At 39.8% G+C, this 20,079-nt stretch overlaps 1 protein-coding gene across 5 annotated transcripts in view; it reads left to right on the top strand.

The window, feature by feature from the left end:
- The window catches only part of LOC122401259 (latrophilin Cirl-like), a 544,259-nt gene that overhangs the window by 516,745 nt on the left and 7,435 nt on the right, over positions 1-20,079 (top strand). For 3 of the 5 annotated variants that reach the window (XM_043403287.1, XM_043403284.1, XM_043403285.1), the window contains exons 8-16: positions 79-720; positions 3,821-4,232; positions 4,575-4,800; positions 4,888-5,053; positions 5,188-5,402; positions 6,095-6,198; positions 7,485-7,529; positions 9,088-9,256; positions 11,423-11,644. In XM_043403287.1, the coding sequence (XP_043259222.1) occupies positions 79-720; positions 3,821-4,232; positions 4,575-4,800; positions 4,888-5,053; positions 5,188-5,402; positions 6,095-6,198; positions 7,485-7,529; positions 9,088-9,256; positions 11,423-11,644 (2,201 nt within the window). Of the gene's footprint in view, positions 1-78; positions 721-3,820; positions 4,233-4,574; positions 4,801-4,887; positions 5,054-5,187; positions 5,403-6,094; positions 6,199-7,484; positions 7,530-9,087; positions 9,257-11,422; positions 11,826-20,079 lie in introns of all 5 variants that reach the window. The other 2 variants (XM_043403288.1, XM_043403286.1) reach the window with 2 other exon arrangements.

The following is a 20,079-nucleotide window of genomic DNA, read 5'->3' as shown; positions in this document are numbered from 1 at the left end:
AATCACATTAAAGCCGTGCCATTAACTGTAGCCGACTAACGGGCCAACTAACGCTCGTAACTAACTCAAATATTCCAGTGCCCAGCACGCTCTACCCGGAGTCCAGCTCGAATGGCCAATGGTACGACTACGGTAGACAAGTGTGTCCCCCGGTGGTGGCCAGGACGCTCACCTGGAACACGACCAGAGCCGGCGACGTGGCGGTCCAGAGTTGTCCCGGCGGTGCCAACGGTTTGGCACGCTGGAGATGTTTGGCCAAAGGTGACTCGGCCTTCTGGCACAGGGACAGCCCGGATCTCAGCGAATGTCGTTCCGTGTGGTTGACCACCCTGGAGAATAGAGTGACGGAGGGTGACGTTATCCTGGGCATCAGCAGAGAGCTGTCGCAGGTGACGAACAACAGCAGAGGACTCTACGGCGGCGACATGATGATCACCACCAAGATCATGAAGAACATGGCGGAGAAGATGGCCCAGGATATAAGGACGTACCAGGACGCGAGCCAGAGGGAGGTCAGCGTCACGGAGCTGCTTCAGGGTGTCGTCAGGACAGGCAGCAATCTCCTGGACAAAGCTCAGATGGCGTCTTGGAAGGATCTTAGCCATCAGGAGCAGATGAGGGTCGCCACATCGTTGTTGACTGGACTCGAGGAGAACGCGTTCTTGTTGGCGGACACGCTGATGCACGAGAAGACCATCACCCACGAAGGAAGGAACATACGTGAGTTTAAAATACACTGTTTACTTATATGTAAAATTGGCTGAAATTTTTAAATTTCGAATACGATTTGTTTGACGCGTCCGTCCATTGTTCGCTGTTTCCACTGGCACCGACGAAGGACTCTATTCATTTTCTGTGTCGACTTTTTCGAAAAGGAAACACCTCGTGGCATTGATTGAAAAATCTGCCCTTGCAGTCTTATTCGTAACGATTAAAGCAAATGGTTATTTAATTTTGAACAGAGAATTATTACTGTATACTTGATCGTACTCCATAAAACAACGACGTCGATGAAAAATGTAAGCTTCCATTAACTCTTAACAGTTACATATGCAAGGGCCACTAAATCATCTTGCTTCATCATACGCTCTACATTTCGAGAAGTTATCTGTAGCGGTGGTTTATCAACTACGGTGGATCGGCTGTTAAAAAAGAAATAGTAGCAGAGTAACAAGTTAGCGCCGGATCTCCGGTAGAATGAACATGCGAGCACCGTAGGTCTGACTTTAGCATTGGGTCGCATAAATCTAGATCCCTTATCTGGAGAATGCGACGCTGGTAATATCCGGCGCAGATAAAACAAAGATCCAAACCCATCGTAATTCTCTGGTACCTTCCCGGATAATGTTGTAACCCGAGCCTCACCTCCCTCCCCTTTCCACCCGTTATCACAACAAAACCGGTGGAGGGGAGGAGAGAAAATTACGAGCAATTTGATTTACTTCCCGGAAGTTAGGCTGCGCGTCGTGATTGAGCCTGGAAGCGAGATGTGCTCCGCGGTCGAATGAAGTAGCAGCAACATTAGATCCGCACGTGATAAATAGCATAACAGTAAAGGGTAAAAAGAAGATGAGTTTGATGAGCGACAGCCGGTCGGGTGCTACGTAACATAATATTCCCTGACAGAGATGGGCAAAATTCTTATCTGGACAAACATTTCGAATAATGGAAAAGGATAAACTGTCTGCCCGTTATTCCATGCATAGAAATTAGAATTTGATAATACAGAGTTAGATCGATCCGACGATTCTATAAGAATAGTGCAAGGATTTAGAAATCTTGCTTGGAAATTTGCTTATAATTTATTTACGATTCTTTTCTTCGTTGATAGCCAAAGCAATCAAGTTTACATTAATTATTTATTTATACCAGTGCATACTGAAAATATTTATAAATATATTTTCTTAAGATTGGATCCGCTCCTAGACTAATGTTCTTTTGATGAACGAAGAAAAAGTTAAAAAGAAATTCGAGATCGTTAGTGTGACACGATTATATCTCCATAACTCTAGTCTATAATTCCATTTACTAAATAAAAATTCAGATTTAATACTACGAAATAAAAAGAATTGCTACTGTGTACTTTTAAATAAATTTTAATGATACCCGTGTGAGTTTGATCATTCTTTCGTAATATTAATATTTTTATTTATTGTGTTACCGGCAACGTGTTTTATTTAGTAAGAAAAATACACGAAGCAATCGCAAAAGATATAAAGAATAATATTTATACGTTTGTCATTTCGTTTAGCAACACTACAGACAATGAATTTGTATATTTTGTCTCGGTGTGTTTGATGATTTATGGTCAATTTTTTACGAGTGCACACTATAAATTTTGTCCATAACGTTGCATGATCTAATGCCTATACAATTTATACCAGGAGCGATAAACTTTTTCTAAGGAGGATGAAATAATAAAAATGTTTGTCTTTCTGATTTATTAAATCAGTTTTATTTATAAAATACAGATCAAATTTGTATTTGGTGCTTCGAATTTTTATTTATTATAGATAAGAATTCTATCTATCTTTGAAGTTAGTGCTATTTGTTTTCTATCGTAAAAGATACTCCCTTCGTTTACAAAGAACGTTATATTTGAACTTTCTAAAGAAAAATAAAAAAATGTATGTACGTGAGTTTACTATACAAAATTTATTTTCGACCGCAAAGAAATACTGCAAGAAGATTGACGACGTACTTTATTTTTTTTGAAAAATGCAACTACGAATGGTACAAAGACTAATATTTATATGTGTATTATTTCGTTGACAAGACTGGAGACAATGCTTGATATATTTTCCCTCGGAATAGTTGACACAGATTTATGGACAAAATATTCTACGAGTACATACAATAAATTTTATCCATAACGTTACACGATGTAATATCTATAACAATCTATATCAGGGGTCGATAAACTTTTTCTGAGATAGGCTGAATAATAAAAGTTTTTGCCTTTACAAGTCAAGAGGTAATATGGATACGATTATCTACGTACTAATTTATAAGATACAAAACAACATTTTATAATTTTCGTATGCATCCATCGAGGATCGTTAATGCAGCATCGTTTTATTTACAATTTTTTCAGTCAATTTATGTGAATTAATTCCAATTTTTAACACTGTGGTTGTAGAACAGAATTTCAAGAATTTTCTTAATAATTTTTCCTTCTATTTAGGTCATATATTTATCCATAAATATTTAATATACCATATTTAATAAACTCTGACCACGATGAAATAACTGCATTTAATTTTGCAGTAATATAATAATTTCAATAATAAAAGTGTGTGAGGGATGTTTGTAATGATATCAATTGAAAATAGCTCAACATGTAATTATTTTCCAAAATGGTTGCAGCACATTTTACTAAAGGTTCGGTTTCGAAATTTCAATTTCTGTTTGAGTAACAAATTAAAACGTCGAAATCACTGTTCGAGTCCACAAAATTAAATCAACTCGCATGGCCAATTTCATCCAAGTGCAATATATATTTTTGAAATAATATACATTAAATGAATCAATGGAAGCATTTGTCACAGCTTTCTTGATCTAAAAAATAACATTCTCAAAGTAAACAACGAATAGACAAATTCTTCTACGAAACGAGATACAATTCTATGTTTGTCATGGTTATTTTTATTTATTGCACAATTAATCAGTTCGTTATTGTCGAAGGTGGTCCAAAGCTGGGAACCCAAACGTTTACCATCGATAAAGCGAAACTGAGCTTCCGTAACTACGTTCTCAAGTTACTAATTAGATACCACGTGAAATAAAACGAGCGTTAACATTTTATTCTCGTTTAAAACAGTGTTGGAAGTGCGCGTGTTGGACGCCCGAAACATCGGGGACGATCTCGAAGTGTTCCCCACCGAGGCGGCCCAACAAAGGTGGGCAGCTTCAAACGATCGGGTGGAGCTGACCAGAGGCGCTTTGCTGGAGAACAGTCACGGCGGTATTGTCCGTTTAGTTTTCATGGCCTTTGACAGACTCGAGGAGATCTTGCAGCCGCAAGCCGAGGTATCGTCGTTGGTCATGAATGACGACCCGCAACCGCTGCCGAAAAGGAACACGACTAGGCTCCTCAACAGCAAAGTGATCTCCGCGTCTCTGGGCAAAGGGAGGCACATACAGCTCAGCGAACCCGTCAGAGTCTATTTCAAACATCTGTCGATAGAGAACGTCACCAATCCAACTTGCGTCTTCTGGGACTACATCTTAAGGTAACTTTCTTCGTACAAGTTCTTGAGGGCCCCCAACGTCGCTCGGTCGAACGGTCACGTTCGTTTAATATCAATTAAATTACTCATATCTCGTGTCGAAATTAGCGCATGGAAGGTATTTTCACTCGAATTTGGAGGGTGCACACATATTTTGCATATATCTTTTAAACAATTACAAAGACAGCAACCTGATTACTTAAATATCCCGTATTTTCAGACGGACGTCAACATATATCGATTTGAAAAAAGTACCCGACACCGTTGAAAGAATAATCAATTCTGCCCGAAACTACCCTTATATTTTTGGATCATTAATAATTATTGTTTGAACGTGTTTTCTAGCGCTTGGTCGGAAGAGGGTTGCCTGATACGCAAAACCAACGAGACCCACACGATCTGCGAGTGCAACCATTTGACAAACTTCGCCGTTCTCATGGACGTGCATGCCGTCAGGCTGGACATCGCTCATCAAGTGGCGCTGCAGATCATCACCTACATCGGTTGCATCATTTCCGTGGTCTGTCTCGTCCTGGCCATCCTGACGTTTCAATTATTTCGCGGACTGAAGGTAAACGTCGATTTCGACGTCGATCGTCGATCCCTCGTCGCGATTAATTCAAGGTTGTCCATTGAACGTCACGCGGTCTCATTGCAGTCGGACAGAACGACCATCCACAAGAATCTCTGCGTGTGCCTGCTAATCGCGGAAATTTTATTCGTTTGCGGAATCGGTCAAACGAATCAGAGAATTGTCTGCGGCATCGTCGCTGGACTCTTGCACTTCTTCTTCCTCTGCGCGTTCGCCTGGATGTTCCTCGAAGGTACAATACCCGAATGGGATCCGCGGGACAGTCGTTCGCTGGATTGTACAAGCAAACAGCGGGGACGTCGAATAATTTCACGGTGATCCCCAGGAAAAGAAGGGTCTGACTTTTTCCCCCTGACATTCTTCCAGGATTCCAATTATACGTGATGCTGATCGAGGTCTTCGAGGCGGAAAAATCGAGGCTCCGCTGGTACTATCTGGTCGCTTACGGTGCTCCTCTGCTCGTCGTTGCTATATCTTGTATAATCGATCCTCTCAGTTACGGTACCGATCGATATTGCTGGCTCAGAGCAGACAACTATTTCATCTTCAGCTTCGTTGGACCTGTGATACTCGTTATACTGGTAAGACCCTACGTAAACATTCGTTCAGATTGGTTAAAGACCAATTTAAATACTTGAAATAATTAGGAGATAGATTGCTTAATGATCGTCTACGGTTGCTCGAGACACTGCCAAAATTATTTTATTTATTCGCTGATCGCTGACCGTGATTCACCCTTTGTATCATTCTGTAAGCAATGGTCTGCTCTATGTACATAATTGATCACTTCTGTTGAAGTTATATTAGTAACATTTATAGTAATGTAACAATGTCATTTCTACCTAGTGCACGTCTCAGTCAAATGACAGATCTAATTATTTTGAGCAGTGTTTACTTTATCCCAGAATAATATCATTTTAACTCAAACTATGTTTGACTTCAAAAAAGAACAAGATTAGTACAATTTATAATAGACTTAAATATTAATATTCATTTTAATGCTCTATAACTATGACTTCAGAAAGGAACATTAAGATACACTAATATTAGGGCACAAATTGAAAAGTAAATTTTGATAACCGCAATCGTAATCGTCTTGATTTAAAAAATTGGCATTAATAATGAAATTAAAGAAGACGTGAAAAATATAAATAATGGGTGACTCGGGGAGTAGGGTTGCAGAGGGTTAAGGGGTCAGATTCTGACACGCGGAAGCTGTCGTCATATTTGAGTTGACAATATTTATCGATACGTTGCACTTTTGTTTGATTAGGCGAACTTGGTATTCCTGTCGATGGCAATTTACATGATGTGCCGGCACGCGAACACGACAGTAGCGATGAAGAGTAAGGAGCACTCACGATTGGCCAGTGCAAGGTAAGCCCAGACACTTCGGGTTCGAAGTAAACGTCGTGCGTAATAGCAAACTTGTACATGTATATATATTATACATTTTACATCAAGTAATCGATCGGATCCGTTCGTTGACACGTTCGAGTATACGATATCCTCTCGTCGAGTAGAATCGAAGTGTTTGTATCGTGCTTTCGGTTCACGTTCGCAAGCTTTACTTGCTTAAAAGAGATCTCCCCGAAAGAGAATCTTATTGTCACGCATCATTTGGCGGCCATGCTAAGTTTTTTGGTTTTCTTTTTTGTCTTTGTTGAGTACCTGTGTTGGCATGACCGCAGATTTCGTTCGTTCGACACACCACTTGTGTTGCTGTAAATCTTAGGTATTATATATGGACGTATGGTATATACATACAGAGTGTACCGCTGGAAACGAACCACCTTGACATCTTCGCCATTTTAAATAATGGGAACAAGCTTAAAATTTTAAATAATTTTACCTTAAAATATTTCTGTATTATTAATCCAACAGTCGAAACCGTTTATGTTTACGAATAATAATATTGCCGAAATCGAGAAGTGTTATCCGATATTTAAATCTGTTGCACACACATTCCCACGAAGAAATAATTGCCAAACAACGCTTCTTCCAGTTATTCGAAACAACAAAGATATTAACGTGACCCGTTTCCAGCGTATCATTCTGTATATTTATGATTTAATGACACTAGCTAACTCGTGCATACGCGATTGAAAACGCCGTTCACAGTCGAATCATGCCTCAACGAGAATTGTACGTACGAACAATCGTTCTAACAATTACATTTGTTGTTTTCTGATTCGTAAACGAAGCGAACAAAATACGTCAAACATGGAGAGACAGTAATTACGACACGGTATTAACTTGATATATCTCCATATGGAAATGTCGGTGATGGTAGTTAAATTTTCCTGCAAACTCGACTCGAATTATTATCGAGGCTGCTTCGTCGTTGCGTTCATTCTGTACATACATATATATGTATATTTTTTTTTTAATTTCAGCATTCAGTAATTCACGACGTGTACAAATGTTTCTAACTATCGTTGCACTAACGGGCACTGATCACAGCGCATAGTAATACGAATCGAGCGTTGCACCAACTAAAATGAGAATTAAAAATATTTTTTTTTTTCTTATATAATCAATTAATTATTGGTGCCGGAACAATCACCTAACGTTGCTGTCTTGTTTCATTTTTGTATTAAATCTTCTACCCACTTCTGTCTACACTGTTCTACATTCTTCTGCATGGCGTGGTTGGTTGGTAGTGGAAAGGAAGAGAATGCTCTTCCCAACAAATTGCAAGCGCACTTGTAAGATATTTACCATTTTTATTATTACTCACGTCACGTTCATCGTATTAACGTCATACTTCACTAACCGTCTTTATCCACGTGTCTTTAATTTACCTTACATTCACACAGTTTCCATTCTTCTGTTTTTCTTTCGTTTCCATACGGGCTGACGATCATTTTTCGATTGAACACTGCGAATGTAGAACGTAAACGTAGCTAGTCACGCCGCGACGAACACGCAGTTCGTTGAACGATTACGCCGGATCGATCGTGCGACTCGCTGGAAACGCAATTATTATTTTCGTTTCCCAGTTGCAAGCTTGAGCAACGTTGCAATTACAGCAGCTTTCGCGGTGGCGTCTTCGCGACCACGTTTCATGAAATCCACGTGCCATTGATCGACGCGTCCTCCATCTTCATTCACGCCACAATCGAGCAAATTATTTCGCAAATAACTAGCAACAATTTCAAATTAACTCGTAAACTAATTTTTGTTTTAAACCCTTTAAAGACAATATACTTTTACCATTTTGGACGTACGTTAGAAAATTCTTAAGAAATCAGTCACCATAAATTAATAAAAATGTATTTCCATAAGTTTCTAATGAAATGCTAAGTTAAAATAAAATGTATATGCTGGATAAATTAATTTTTAAATACTCGTTACTTTTCTGAACATCCCTAACGTTCGTGCACTAAAATGGCCGTCCCCAAAAAGTTACAAAAACTGATGGATTTTAAGTTACGAATAAAATAAGTTTACAGTAGAGACGGACAAAATTATTTTAATCGATCGAATGATTATCGATCTAGAATTTTTTGAAGTTCACCATTCCTCCGAGCGCGCACGACGATCCGATCGCATGCCGTATCTATACTTAGTTTTTCGGGTGTAACACGCCTGATTCGAGAGTAGTTAGAATACGCGAGATTAGACGTAAAACGAAGAGAAACCCGCCTCTACCTGTGTAGTTTCGTGAAACCCAGGCCTCTTCCCGTTCTTCGTAGTCGTGATCGTTTCGAAAGATTGACGAAAACTAAAAAATAAACCGAAGCAAGAAAGAAACAGAGAACGTACAAAGAAATACAGTGTGTGTGCGATGCTTACAGGACTCCGGCCGCTTCTAGTCTCTCACGAAAACATTAACGATGCTAATGCCTCGAGGTGGAACGTGTTCACACGACACCGTGTAGAAACGAGCAGCATTAGTACACGTTAGCGTCTTGGCTCGCTCGAAATGTTGCGTGCATTTCAGCGCATAACACCGTTCTGATAATCTTCCGTGTTCTCGGTCGTTCCATTTCGATAAGAAACGTGACAAATGTAGCATTGGAATTATTAGAATTAAAGTCACACCGTCATCGATCATTTAGCGCATTTAACCTTAATACCTTCGATGGCACAAGACTAAGAGGCCCCCCTCTCTCTGTCCCTTCGATTTTTGTTCATTGTTTCTCCTTCGTTTCTATTCACCGTATCCGATCCTTGTAAATTTCACGATCATTCGCGCTCCTTTAAGCATCGCCGCGACAATTATTTTCAGCTTGACTAATTTCGCGTGTGTTTTCTCGCTAGGGCATGGCTGAGAGGCGCAATCGTCCTGGTCTTTCTGCTGGGACTCACCTGGACGTTCGGGCTCCTCTACTTGAACCAAGAGTCCGTCGCGATGGCGTACATCTTCACCATATTGAATAGTCTCCAGGGGCTGTTTATCTTTGTGTTCCATTGCGTTCAGAACGAGAAGGTAAGGGAATACGTCGGGGTACAAACGTCAACTTTACTTTAAAATCGAACTCGGTCAGTTGTCACGCGTCGGGGCGCGTTTTAACCTTCAAACATCGTGGCCGTGTCGTCCAGTCATCTGTCGCTATTTCATCTTCCTCGATACCATCTTCGTTCGAATCAGAGCCAAAGAGGACACTGCACGAAGCGTTACGCACGAATTTTTACGAAGCTTCGTGAATGCTTACGATAATAAATTTAATAAACTCTTACATAATATATAGAACCACCAATTTATTTCTAACCTTTATGCGACCGAAATAAACCATTGCTTATTTTTTATTTGTTATTCGAAACTTTTGTGTAGATCAAAATTTTTCTTGCCTCTGAATTCAGCCACTAGACCAGTGTTTTTCAAATTTTTCTAGCCACAACCCACTATCCAGAGTAGAGAATCCTAAATCCCAATTCGTACAAATAGGTCACCATGAATGGTAATAATAGTAATACATTTTTTCTACTTAATAATAGAAATTCTTTTTTAATCTCAATCTAAAATCTTGACAAACTTAATTTCTTGAAATTATTTTCCAATAAATCGCACGTCGGTTTGAAAAACACTGCACTAAAACACCAAATTAAATGTTTGAATCATCGTCGGCAAACAGTCTTTCTCGTTGCAGACCTCTTTACCTATTTTTCGTGCATCCATGTATGAAATTTCGTTAAAATCCGAGCACTTCGTGCAGTACCCTCTTCGTCGTAAAAACGATTAAACGCGAACGATCTAAGCAACGCGAAGAAATTTATACCAATCGTTCGACCAATATCATTAAACAATTTGTTGAAAGTACAATGTTAATAACATGTAAATCTCGCGATTCCGTACCAAGTTCTCCGCAAATTTCGAAATCAACGAGTTGAGAATCAAGAAAAGTCGATAGAAGACAACGCGAAGCGAGGTAATCAGTTTTAAAAGGCGCAATTTTATATAAAGATTGTAAAACAGTGTCTAACGTAAGTTATGGTACATAATTATTCACGAGTCAAGCATCTTGTAACATAAGAATTCATATTGTATAAGTAGCGAGTAATTCCTAGGCAAGATCGCTTGAAAGGGAATCATGTTAACGCAACGTCTCCAGACATCGTAATAACAAATATCTCGTAAACGAACATGATGACAACAAATGATGTCTCGAATAAAGTGCTGTGGCAATCTGAAACATCGCCCACGTTTACTCGACGAATATCCGGGGATCCTGTAGTCTGATTTGCAGCTCGTCATCCTTTCCTTTTCGTTTACTTGACAACTTTTTTACTTTGGTTGCCAATTCAGGATGCACCGCTCTTTTCCTGATTTATCTGTAAATTCAGCACCGACGCTTCCCGTAAACAATCGATGCAAGCTCGTCGACAGCCTTCGACGTTTCGATCTCATCGTCGAAAAACGATGCTCGGAAGTGGCCATCTTTCCTACTCGGTGGAAAAGAAAAATTGTTTAGCAACGTCCGTCTGTACGTCTTAGGAAATAGAGAAAGAATATTTGTTTATTAATCTAAACGTTCGTGGTGTAAGTTATTAATGTTTTGCAAAATGTAATAAATAATATTTTATATAATGTATAGATAGGAAATGTATTAAATTCGTTTTGAAATGTCTTTACTCTTACAGTTGAAACAGGAAATATGTTACAATTATGAACTAGTATGAATGGATAGAATTTAAAATTTATTTAATTAATTTATTTGTATTAAAATTCAAGTGCTTTCACAAATGTCCATCTTTTAATTCATATGTCATTATTAATATTTTACAGTATTATTTAACAAGGTGTGAAATTAGAAGGGCGAAGGTACCTAATATGGCCTAGCAAAAGTTAAATCACTGATCAAAAATCAGTTCATATTTTTCCATCCAACTTTCTGTGATCCTAGGACGTACAGAGAAACGGTTACGAAACAATGTTTCCGTGGCAAAGCCAGCCATTTCCGAGCATCGAGGTTAACGAGTCGTTCCGAGCATCGTCAGTTTGTTTTCATCTACTTTGGTATAATTTTTTTTTATTTCGTTTCGTTCATTTGTCATCGACCGACGAGAAACGACCGCGCGTGTCGCACCTGCCTTGGTTCTTTGTGCACCGTTAAAAACGTTTCGTTCGGGGGGTGGGTCTGTTTCTCCATTGCAGGTGAGGAAGGAATACAGGAAGTTCGTGCGTCGGCATTCCTGGCTACCGAAGTGCCTGAGGTGCTCGAAGACGGTGACAGGTGGTTCTGGTGGCTCGTCGGGCACCAGCGGGGGCGCTGGCGGAGCAAACGGCGGCAAGGATTTCGCCTCGCACAACACCTCGTCGAACCCGTCAGCGCCGACGACCGACAGCTCAGGATTGTCTCCGCACACCGCCTCCAATGTGGGTACAACACCAACCACCGCACCGCCGAACAATCACAACAACCTGACCGCCGCCTGTAACAATACGAATCTTTCGATAAACGTGAACCTGAACAATTTGTCGCTGAGGTCGCCGGTCGGGGCACACCAGATGCACATGATGGCACCTAGCAACCACAATAGGCATCCCGCTCAGCAAGGTATCCGATAGCCGCTTCTACACCAAACCGAGAAAACGAATTCTCTTGTTTCACGTGTATCCGACGTGTCTGTAAATTGTCGTGCTCAGGGTGGGGATGGGAACGAACCCAGTAGATAATTGGAAAACAGGGAATATTTCATAGTCGGAGGAGGATAAATAAAATATAGGTCTCTCTCGCATTCTCTCTCTCTCACACATGCTCACTCGCTCGCTCACACACTCTGATCTGGCTCTCCTCTTTTCGCAAACGACTGTAATATCACTCTTCTCTGTTCTTTTTGCAATTTATTTTTTTCCGTCTCCTGGTCTATCGCTTGTTTCTGCCAGTAACGCAAGTATGATTAATGGTACTGGAATTAATAACACACACTCCCTCTATCGCCGCTCTGTCGCTCGTACCGAGAACGCTCGACCTGCCTTTCGAGTTGATAACTCGATCCAGAAGGTTTCTTGCCCCATTATCGGGGCGAATTCCATCGGTTTCATCTACACCGCGCCTCGATCATCCACGCGATTAAGAACGGTTCCCGTCCGCGGCGGGAACCGTCATCACGCGATTCCGAGTTTTATTTTTCGCCTACAGATGCGCTCCAGCCCTTCTTTCTTCCGCGTGGAAAAAAATACAAGGCTTCAGGAACCGGTAACTTCCGGGAATCGCGTTACGCGTTTCGAAGAATCCCATGTAGGAATTTAAACGTCCCCCGGTGTACCTAGTTAAGCGTTTAACCACTGTCGCCGCCACCCCTCGACTCTCTTCGCTCGTGTATGCTAATTCGACCGCGTCGCCCTCCGTCTTCGAGGTCCGACGCAACCCTCCTGTCCTATTTTCTGCCGTGGCTATTATTTTCTTTTCTTCTCCTCCGTTTTTCTTTCCTCTTTTTTTTTAATGTGTTACCCCAAGTCTGTTGCAGGATATATTGCGAAGCGGGTGTCTTCGACCCTTCTAGTCGAGGGATTCGTTTCGAATCGTCGTGCGTAACGGTCGAAAAGTGGCGCGTGCCAGAAACACTTTTTTAACGTCACCCGGTAATCGCTTCGCCGCCTCGAAAAGCTGGCTTTGGAGCGAGACCGGCTAAAAAGGCATTTAACGAACCGTTCGACTCTTTCGGACCCTATCGCGTTCGCAGCGAGGAGAATTTCAGAGAGAAATAGAGAAAGAAAGAGTGTGTTGGGCGCTAGAACACTAGGGGTTGGGGATTTCGACGAGCAGAAATAGAAAAGAGAGAGAGAGAGAGAGAGAGAGAGAGAGAGAGAGAGACGAGAAATTATTGAACGTGCTCGTACCGCAGATTTGTATGATAAAACAAGCGATACACGGTTGTAGATGAAACGATAACTACGCAGCGGCGGCGCGATCGTGTGCCGTTGTGTTTTCCCGCTAAAAATTTATTGCCAATTGTCGGGGCGAATTTATCGGATTTGGTGGAGATTACGCGAGCCGCGCTCGGCGGCTGGAAATGATGAATTACGTCGAACGACAATTATATAATTGCGTAACATCGATACTCGTATCTTCTTTACTTTTTTCATTCGCGAGTTCGTCAGGCGATTGGCAACTTTGCTTGGAATTTTAACGACGAATACATTTTTATCGGTGTTAAATAATTGTCAACGAGGAGTTATTAGAGACACATGCGTACGCGGGAATATATTCGATTATGTAGCGGGAATGGCGAACGCGCGGAGCACGCGCGAATTAATTGATACGCGACCGAAATCCGAATAAAATTAATTGTTGGCTTGAAATGTGAGAAATATGACAATTTTTTAAATATTTGCGAAATAAAACTATTTTTATTCGAAATTAAATTCGGAGAATTCTATGAAAGTAAAACGTAAACAAACGACGGATAAAAATTTCATTGAAAGTTTTTAAAGTCTTGAAAGAATTTTAGAAATCTGTTTTCTTTTAAGTGGCAAATCGAACTTGCATTTACTGTTGTACTCTTCTGATTCGAAAATTAAATACTGTCCACTGTTTTCAATTAATTTTTATATTGCTCGTGACAAAAAGAAGTTCGCCACTCCTGTTATGTATTCAATTGTACGAGCACGAATTACCTTATGTAGGGTGTCTCGCAATAAGTGATTCAATGGAGGAAGTATTTGTATCTACATCCAAAAATAAATCGAAAATGTGGAATAATCTTTCTTCGTAAGGTCTTCGTCTTCGACAAAATCGATGTTTAAATTACGCGGGCTCAGAGCGAACAGTTCTCATAAGTCTTAGCATCGTGGCTCCCCCTACGCTTCCTCATTTTATATATAGCCACATTATATAGAGTTTAACGACAGCAAAATAGTATTTCTGATTATAAATTACTTCCCAAACTCTTTATCCAAATGCAGGAGACAGATTCATTCAACCGAATCTTAATGAATCACTCGTGAACTCCAAAAATGTCGAGACTCAATTTTCTCGAAAACGGAGCTCCGTACAGAAAAATTGTATCCCAAGTTTTCGACTTACTTTTGAATACAAAATCATTTTGTTATTGTACTGATAGGAACTGTATATAAAATTAACAATAGAAGCTTAGTAAATCGCTCGTGTGCTCCAAAAATGTTAAAGCTCAATTTTCTCGAAGACGAAGCCCCGTACAGAAAAATTGTATCCCAAGTTTTCGATTTGTTTTTGAACGCAGAATCATTTTCTTATCTCTCTTATCGCTCATTGCGGGGTAACTCGAACTTTAGAATAAATGTTCTTTCTCCACCGTCCGGGAAGTTGGTACATTTCTCCGAGAAAATGGTCGCAGAACCGAGTGCGACGAAAGGGAACGAAACAAGCAAATTCATCGCGGTAAGCAACGGTCGGAAAATACCAGGCACGTTCTCTCGCTCGATTCTGTCCACCTGTAGACACGCGAACATACTATTTGCAAGACCTCCTACTAACAAATGGTGATTTTCGTGCTTCTTATCTGGCTCTGGGTTTGGTGTAACGCGGTTGCTGGCTACTTTGTACCCTCTTCCCTTCCGACGTCCCCTCTCACCGGAGTACTTACTTTTATTGCTACGTCCCCAGCGGGCCGCGCGCGCGCGCGCGGTTTGCCATTTATTTCAGATGTTCCGGATCGTTAATGAAACGCTTCTCTACGCCCGGCACACGCGCGAGAGACGTAACGAATCTGTAACATCGATGATTTACGAATCGGCCTCGCAGCTGCGCCTCCGACGACCTCTGTTCGCCATACTTTCAAGCCTTTCGCCCGTTTTTTCTATACACTTGCTGTCCAACTTCTGCAGAATGACTCGCGGCCGTGAGACCGATTCGCGTGAAATCAGCCTGACACACACATAAATTTCAGCAAAATTTAATAATTGCAAGAGTTGCTTCGCAGGCATCCGCGAGCAATATATTAAAACATTTTCGACCCTTTCGTTTTGGTCCTCATCGGTTAGAAATGTCATCCTAAGAAGTAATTTATATATTCTAGATTCTATAGAAGCGGAAATTTCAAAATAAGAATTATATTTTTCTTCGTATATCAACAGATCAAATATATGTATATAATTTTTTACGTCATTATAAATATATCTTACTGGTTGTAAGAGTTTGTATGAAAACATATCGTACATTAATTACATATATACATATCCATAATCTAGTTTTTAAAATAATACACCTATATTTCATCAATGAGTACCAAAATATGAAGGTCTAAATATTTAAATATATTGCTGACGACTATAAATACCTACGAATTTATTTGAGTATAATTTCTTTGCTCTCAAAAATCATAAGATTATATCTAATAAATGAGTAGGACATCAGAAATTTGCTAGGGTAATAGTTTTACTTATTCCATTGAACGGAGTATTTATTCTACACAAATTCTGCACAAGTCAGTTTTATTTGTCAACGTAAAAATCTCATTAAGATTTTTTTAGACAATTCCTCCTCGATATCTGTAGAATCTGTCCAATGACACGCGCAAAAAGTTGCAATAAAACGTCAGCAGTCTTTATTGCGAGGCCCGAAGGAAAGGACAGTTTCTACATTCCATCTTGCAACATCTGCTCTAGCAAGTTTAGTCACGGCTTCCCCGCAAACCTGTTCGTCGCTTATCGACTTCTTTTTACTCGAGGCACCGATGCGTGAGCCGACCGGTAACGCAATTACTCTGCGAATAAATTTAAACAAATTTCCGTGGACAATGAAAGAAGTGTATACGTTCAGAAAGATTCGTAATGTACGAGCGAATGTGGTCTCGCTTAAATGCGTGGGCAGAATGCGAAGAAATTCTAAACTGCGACACAAAATACGACCCAGGAATCTTTCACGAATCATTAACCCATTGACAACAGTCTATTTTTGTCTCGATGTTAACCCTTTGCACTCGATGATTGCTTCAATGTTTCGCCAGCTTGATAATTCGTCGAATTTTCTAAGAAAAATGTGCGATTACTTCTTTTACTTTGAAAAGAAAGAATTAGATCATTTATACATCAATTTATTAATTCACAAAGTGGATCAAATTTTTCACATAATTTTCTGTAGTATTCGAGTGGAAAAGGTTAAGAAATTCGAATAATTTCTTGAAGATTAATTCTTGTTTGTCGAGGAAAAATAAACTTATTATTTCTTGTTCAAGCAATCCCTTGATTTTCTTGATTTTTTATTCATTGAAATGTTTTTGAGCCTCGTTGGTGATATGACTATCTGTAATTATTACGAAGAACCTAAATTAAAATTAAATAACCGATGGGAATAAGGCAGAATAAGAAGAGGGTTATTTTAATATTAACTAATTTAAGTATATATGATATTTCGAAATCAATAATTTTATTATGTATAATATATACATATTTGCAAACGTGTGTTGTGCATATATGTATACTTCAATCAAAAGATTATATTAGTATAAACTAATTTAAATATACATACGAATACATGATATTCCAAAGTCAATAGATTTATTATATATATATATATTTTTAAATGTGTATGAAATATTTATAGTTATGAAACTATGCAATAATCGTATGTTTTCGCTCTACTTCTTTCCTAAGAATTAATTATAATTTCCGTTTTCTATAATAATTACACATAGTTACATCACCTAAGAAAACTAGAAATACTTCGATGAATAAAAAGTCAAGAAAATAAAGGGACTAAATTTCACCAAAAAAGCAGGAGAAAAAATTTGTAAACGATCTAGATAAAAGATCCAGACATCAATGGGTTAAAGCCGTCGTAAATTGGCAAAAGTACTATTTTACTAGTTTGGTTCTTCAATTTCTGCCTGCACAGTCCCAAAATACTTTTAAGCCGCTTGCAGCCGAACGACCGTTCGATTGGAGGCGATCCTAATTTTTTAACACGTTCGATGTCAAAAAATAGATAATATTATCATTACAACAAATGGCCAATATGGCCGTTCACGTATGGCCAATTTATTCAAAATTATTCTGATTCGTACGTGGGCCAGTGAACGTGTTAAAAAACATATTTGAGATATTCTTAATGCCCCGATCGAGATCGTTGTTCTCGGATCGAACGGTTAGGCTCAGTTCACCGCCCGAAAAAAAAAACGCAACGTTCTTCAGACCACTCATCTGTACACGACCGGTCACTTAACCGTGAGGACAGGTGGAAAAATATATAGAGGCGAGAAAAATCCGCGCGAACCAATCCGTCACGTCTCTCTCACACCTCCTCCGCAACGCACACACACACGCTGGACAGTCACTTTCGCTCTCCACACACACGTCTTTTTTTTTCCTATTTTTTTTTTCTCTCACCCCTGGCTCCGTGCGTTTTGCTAATTAACACCAGGTGCGTACTCGAGAGGCGCGAGTTAGGCCAACACGGATCGCCGAAGCCTCTAACGATCTGTCTCGTCCTTGTGGACGATGCTTGCTTTTTAATCGCGCGTTCAAGTCTCCGTGGGGACTCGATTTGGGTGTTCCAGAAAACAATTACTATATACTCTAGTCTTTAACGAACGGGGATAATTTATATACACGGTATTTCTACGTGTTTTATATTGGAATTCATACTATTACCACTGGTAAAATGTGCAATTTTATTCCTCGAACGTATCAATAAGTTAGAGATTTATTTTCGTGCTGCGTGTAAATTAATTTGATCTAATTGAAGATTAATGTTCCTTAAATAACTGTATTTTTGATCGTTAATTTATTTTGTAGATGTATCAAAGATGGTCACCAAAATTAACTGGAAATTGTCATTTGTTTTGTTTGTTAAAGACTAGATTAATGTATTTTATGTCCCAGGAAATATTTCCATGTTAAAAAGTTAGTTATTGAAAAATACAAAAAGTAAATAGTTTCAAGCTTGGTGATGTATATGGTCTTCTGCCATTGTTCTAAAAATCACACTATGTTGAGTCTTTTGTTTGCAAAAAACTGAAATGGATGATTTATAATCTGAAGTACAGTACTATTTGTTTCCAGTAATAAGAAAAAAAATCTTTGAATAATATTTTAATATAATGCACAGAATTCCTAAAACTTCATACATGATTTAAATTAAAATTGTTTCGTTAATCCAGTATGTGTGCCCCATAATTAAGAATTAAGCTGTGACGCATATTGTGTATGTCGCCGTAACGGCGACATTGGTGTGCAAAGGATTAAAAATGACCAGGAAATCTCTATTTAGTCTCACTTTGGATAAATCAACGGAATATAAAATTATTGGTACAGTGTGCATCACTTTTTCCCGCTAACTTTTCTAAAAATGAACGAATGCAAGGCTGGCAAAACCAGCTCTCGAGCCATTAATAAGCACGTTCGTTTCGATGGACGGTTTAAACATAACAACAAAACGACTAAACTGCGCAATATTTTCTGGGACATTCTAATGTAATTAGCGTAGCATGGAAAATTGCGTGTTGCAATGGCATTTCCGTTTCGCGATATTAATTTTATTTACGGACCGATCGATTGCTCTAACGATGATCGATATTATGCTGTTTCCTGTGCGCAACTGACGACCCAGTCTTTTGTACCGGTTATGTGTCAGCCTTGCACTGAACTAGGAGCCGGTTACCTCGTTACGGAACAGTAAGAAAACAAGGAAGACTCGTTCCCTCGCGCCGACGATACCATTCGTGTCGCACCTTGCTCCACCGTTTCATTACTTGGCGAGGAAAAGGAAAAAATTGATAATCGTAGACTTCGAGGAAACCTTCCTCAATAAGATCGAGGATCAACGGTACGGCAGGATGTCTTGAAACGTCTCATTTTACAATCCCCGTCGTATTATCTGCAAGAATCTCCGTGCACCGTGCACTTGACGCTGACGCCGCCCTGTGATCCGATCGCGCGAATTTCCATCGCTGAATCCATGTATAGATGGAAGAAAGAAAGATCCCAACTACCTACTAGGAAACAAAAAATTCTCCATCCTGGAAGGGACTATTAGTTCTATTTGGTAAAACGTTCACTTTACTCGCGCTACCAGCATTCATCTCCGAACAAAGGAATTATTTATCATACGTCCATGAATCATTCAATATTTGAATTATGCTAGAACAAATTTTTGCTAATTTTAGAACCACTAAACATCAGTTTTCTTCATTTTGTATTTCGTGGAGTCTGCCTTTCTTTTAATCGCTTACAAAATTTAAATTCTAATAATGATTTTATAGAGAAGAACAAGAAGCGAGTTCTAGATTGCCAAAAATTAACGTCGCGCGATGTTCTCGAGCGAGAACGGAAAAATTGCCAACCACCCGGCGACCGGAAGTCCTCCCGCGGTTCTCGCGTGACCTGTCCGCGAAAACGGCTGGGATCACGTGTCGTTCGTCCAGGGACAAACACGCGGGCGCGATGGCGGCCGAGGTGTGCGTGCTGACGTTGCGTATCTCAGCCCGTTACGTCGTCCATTTTGCCCCGTGTACGAGTTAAATCCGCTACGCTTCCGGCGAGCATCGCAGCTCCGCGAGATACCGTCGGATTTGCTGGCTCCGTATCTCCCGTGTCGCTTCCAAAGCGTTGCACGAGGCGGAGTAGGTCCTCTTTTAACTGTGGCGCGCCCAAATCCTGCTAATCCCGTCTTCACGAACGCGCCATTTTCGCGAGCATGCGCGTTTTGCCGGTTTAACGAGCTTCGATCACGATTCCATCAAAGGATTAAAGGAATTTCCACTGAATTTTTAGAATAATTCCGGAATAGCGAAGGGACGTATGCAAATTAAAATTTTACGATGCAATTTTGTATCTTCGAAGAGTATTGCATTCTTTAAAGTAGTTCGTAATAGCTATCTATATAAATTTCG

Source organism: Colletes gigas, unplaced genomic scaffold, assembly GCF_013123115.1.
Source record: "Colletes gigas isolate AHSC1104 unplaced genomic scaffold, ASM1312311v1 Colletes_gigas_Sc00023, whole genome shotgun sequence".
NCBI classification, from domain to species: Eukaryota; Metazoa; Arthropoda; class Insecta; order Hymenoptera; family Colletidae; genus Colletes; species Colletes gigas.
Note: the sequence above shows the minus strand (reverse complement) of the source record. Positions and strands in the feature narration are given on the sequence as shown.